The sequence below is a fragment of the Carcharhinus amblyrhynchos genome, chromosome 16 (assembly GCF_965287045.1).
Source record: "Carcharhinus amblyrhynchos chromosome 16, sCarAmb.v2.hapA, whole genome shotgun sequence".
Lineage (NCBI taxonomy): Eukaryota > Metazoa > Chordata > Chondrichthyes > Carcharhiniformes > Carcharhinidae > Carcharhinus > Carcharhinus amblyrhynchos.
This window is the reverse complement of record NC_137339.1, coordinates 58,982,794-58,986,172: the sequence shown is the minus strand read 5'-3', so window position 1 is coordinate 58,986,172 and position 3,379 is coordinate 58,982,794. Positions and strand designations below refer to the sequence as shown.

At 46.6% G+C, this 3,379-nt stretch overlaps 1 protein-coding gene across 1 annotated transcript in view; it reads right to left on the bottom strand.

The window, feature by feature from the left end:
* The window catches only part of LOC145353745 (uncharacterized), a 28,868-nt gene extending 25,817 nt beyond the window's left edge, over positions 1-3,051 (bottom strand). The window contains exon 1 of the mRNA XM_080204516.1: positions 2,780-3,051. Coding sequence (XP_080060642.1) covers positions 2,780-2,828 — 49 coding nt within the window. The 5' untranslated portion in view covers positions 2,829-3,051. The remainder of the gene's footprint in view (positions 1-2,779) is intronic.
* Between the last annotated feature and the right edge of the window lie 328 nt (positions 3,052-3,379).

Below are 3,379 nucleotides of genomic sequence, written 5' to 3'. Positions count from 1 at the left end.
GCAGAGACCCGAAATTCCTTTAAAAAGTACCTTGGCCTGAACCTTAAGTGCTGTATGCTACAGGACTATGGGATAGGTGCAGGACAGTGGTTTAGAAAGGGCACCTGGGTTCCTTATGTTTGGCATGGACAAGATGGGCCGAATGGCCCCTTCTGCACTATATCATTTCGATGGTTCTAATTGCAATGTTTCATTTCAAGTTTCAATTTATTGTCAACCTTTAACGTTGAAAAAAGACAGTTATTTTACTGACATAAAGACTATTTGAAATGTCTTTGAAACCACTTTAGGCACACTCCTCCCTTTGGCTTTGTACACAACAGTTTCCCGTTACACAAGCTGCTCCATTCTCATGATGTCTTCACTCAGTTTGTTTTTACGATAACCCAGTTTCTGACGACTGTAGCTGAGGCTAAACCACAACCAATTCTTATTTCTACACCTCCCAGTTTGTTATTCTTTTGTAGATTCCCAAAACGTATCAGCTGACTGACAGCATCTGCTCTTAAATGTATCACTTCACTTCAAAGTGCTACCGGGCTAAATCTTGAGTGAGCACGTTTTTTTATGTGGAATGATGCGAGGGGCCAGGCTTGTATCCTCTGGAGTTCAGAAAAATAAGAAGCAACTTGACTGAAACCTATCAGAACCTAACAGTGCCAGGGACCAAGTTTGATTCCGGCCTTGGGTCACTGTCCGTGTGTTGCTTGCACATTCTCCCCATGTCTGCATGGGTTTCCTCCAGGTGCTCCAACCAAAGATGAGCAGGTTAGTTGGATTGGTCACACTAAATATGTGAGGTTGCAGGGCTAGGGCAGAGGAGAGGCACTTGCAGAGATCAATATCTGTGCATATAAAGCACAGGCAGTTAACAGATCAGTAAATCTGTAATCTCTAATCAGTAATCTGTAAACTGTATGTGCTTTATATGCTCCGTCTGCGGCCAGAACTCTCCATTCACCTGAAGAAGAGGGAAACCTCCAAAGCTAGTGAGTTTACTATCAAATAAATCGGTTGGACTGAAACCTGGTGTTATCAGACTTTTTATTGCAGGCTGTGAGCAGTGGAGTTCAGCAAGCGTCACTACTGGCTCCCTCACTCTTCGTACTACGTGATATCTTTAAAGGCAATGTCATTGAGAGGTTTACCGATTATATTAACATGACCATTGGTTGATAATGAGAAAGAAAGCAGTTTCCGCGGGGAGATATTAACAGATTGAGTTGCACGGGCTGATCTTATCATTTTGAAGTACAGGAAACTTTGGAGAGATATTACTGTGGTGTAGAGACCATGTGGACAGGAAGGACATATTTGCATTCGCAGACAGATCAAAAACCAGGGGCGGAGATTGAAAGTGAACTGGCAGAAAAGTTGGCGGGGGGGGGGGGGGGGGGGGGGGGTGTGGTGGGGAGGTGATAGGAGTAGAGGAGAAATTCTTTGACCCAGGTAGAATTCACTGCCTGAAAGTGTGAAAGAGGCACAAACCCTCATCACTTAGACGCGTACTAGAAATGCTGAAAACATTGAGGCTACATAGCAGGATGAGAAGTGGGATTAGAAAGACTGTCTCCTCCTTCTCTACAGGTGGATATGCTGGCGTTGGACTGGGGTAAACACAGTAAAAAGTTTTTACCCTCCTTTTCTAAACAGGAGGACCCTATGAATTATTGGTGAACTTGTTCACCCAGAAAGTTACTGAACGGTAATTGAATTTCAAATGGTTCAGGGAATGCGCTACCGAGTAGGGTGGTGGAGGCAGGCACGTTGGACTTGTTTAAGGTTTACTTAGATAGACACATGAGCGAAACAAGGATGGAGGGTTATAGTAGGGGGTATTAAATAGGGTCAGAGCCTCGGGAGACATGGGAAATGCAGACTTATATGTTAACATTTTTGTCTTTTTATTCCGCAGGTGGAGGTCCACCTTGTTGTCAAACAAGGGGCATGCACACGGTGGGTCGTGCGAGGGCTGCTCTTGGAGGTTCCGGGAGTGGTCTAGTACTTCGTGCCGGTGTGTGTGCTTGATCCTGGACCGGTAGACGGGCGCCGCAACAGCTCGGTGACTAGCACTGCTAGCTGTGCAGATACATGGATTTGGGCCTGTGTCTGTGGGAGTTTGCGCATTCTCCCTGTGGTTGCGTGGGTTTCCTCCGGGCGCTCCGGTTTCCTCCCACACCCCAAAGATGTGCTCTTAGGCTGATTGGTTTACCAAATTGACACTATTCTCCCCTGAATCTGGCGAAGTTAGGGGTTCCACTCGCAGACACGCAGGGCAGGGTAGGTGTAGGAGGATGCGGCGGCGTTGGCTCATTGGGCCAAAGGGCCTGTTTCCCGTGCTGGGTTGTTCTTTGTTCTTTGTTGTTCTTGGGGACAGCATGATGGCTAGCACTGCTGCCTCACAGCTCCAGGGACCTGTATTCGGCTTGGGTCATTGTCCCCATGTAGAGTTTGCACATTCTCCCCTTGTTTGGGTGGGTTTCCTCCGGGCACTCCAGTTTCCTCCCACAGTCCAAGGTTAGGTGCATTGGTCGTGTTACATTCTCCCTCAGTGTACCCGAACAGGCACAGGAGTGTGGAGACTGGGGAATTTTCACAGTAACTTCACTACAGTGTAAAAGGAAGCCAAACTTGTGAGCAATAAATAAAACATTAACTTTAACTCTCATTCTCACTCTGAGCTACATCTGACTACCTGGCCATTTATTACCTCAGGGCTACAAAACCGTCATTAGCAATGACAGATAAATCCCAATAACCCATTCAAAAAGATTCTCACCTTCAGCAATCCTAATATAGAGGAATACAACACTGAGAAACAGCTTCATTCTGCGACTTGATAGTTAGGTGAACCTTCGTACAGATCGCGAGACCCTCTCAGCAAACTATCTTCAAGTTATGCAAATAGAAAGATTAAGGAGTTCTGCTTTTGACTGCTGCCACTTCCTGCGTCTGAGTAAAAACGTATTCCCCCTTTCTCGCTGCCAGCCCCTCCTTCTTCCTGACCAATGTTGCAAATTTCCCTGATTTGCCAGCGTGAGTGGAGAGAGGTAGCAAGTTAACGATTTCAGGCAATGATTTTACCACAGAGCTGGGCAGTTAGGAATAGATTCAAATTAGTTAACTGGAAATGGTGGAGAAAGTGAAAACTTGGCAATGTTTGTGACAGAGGGGAAGGAATGAGGAGCAGTAAAAGAGTTGGCACAGGATGAGAATGAAGGGTGTGTCAGAGTTAGTGAGTGGGTCAGGCAAACGAACAAGAGAAAAGTAATCAGCAAAAATAGTGTGCAGCTTTCTCAAGGTGGGGTGGGAGGGGCGACTCCCAGTTCTGCGGGCAGGGAAACTCAACTGGAGCCGCGGAACTGGTTTCCCGCTGGTC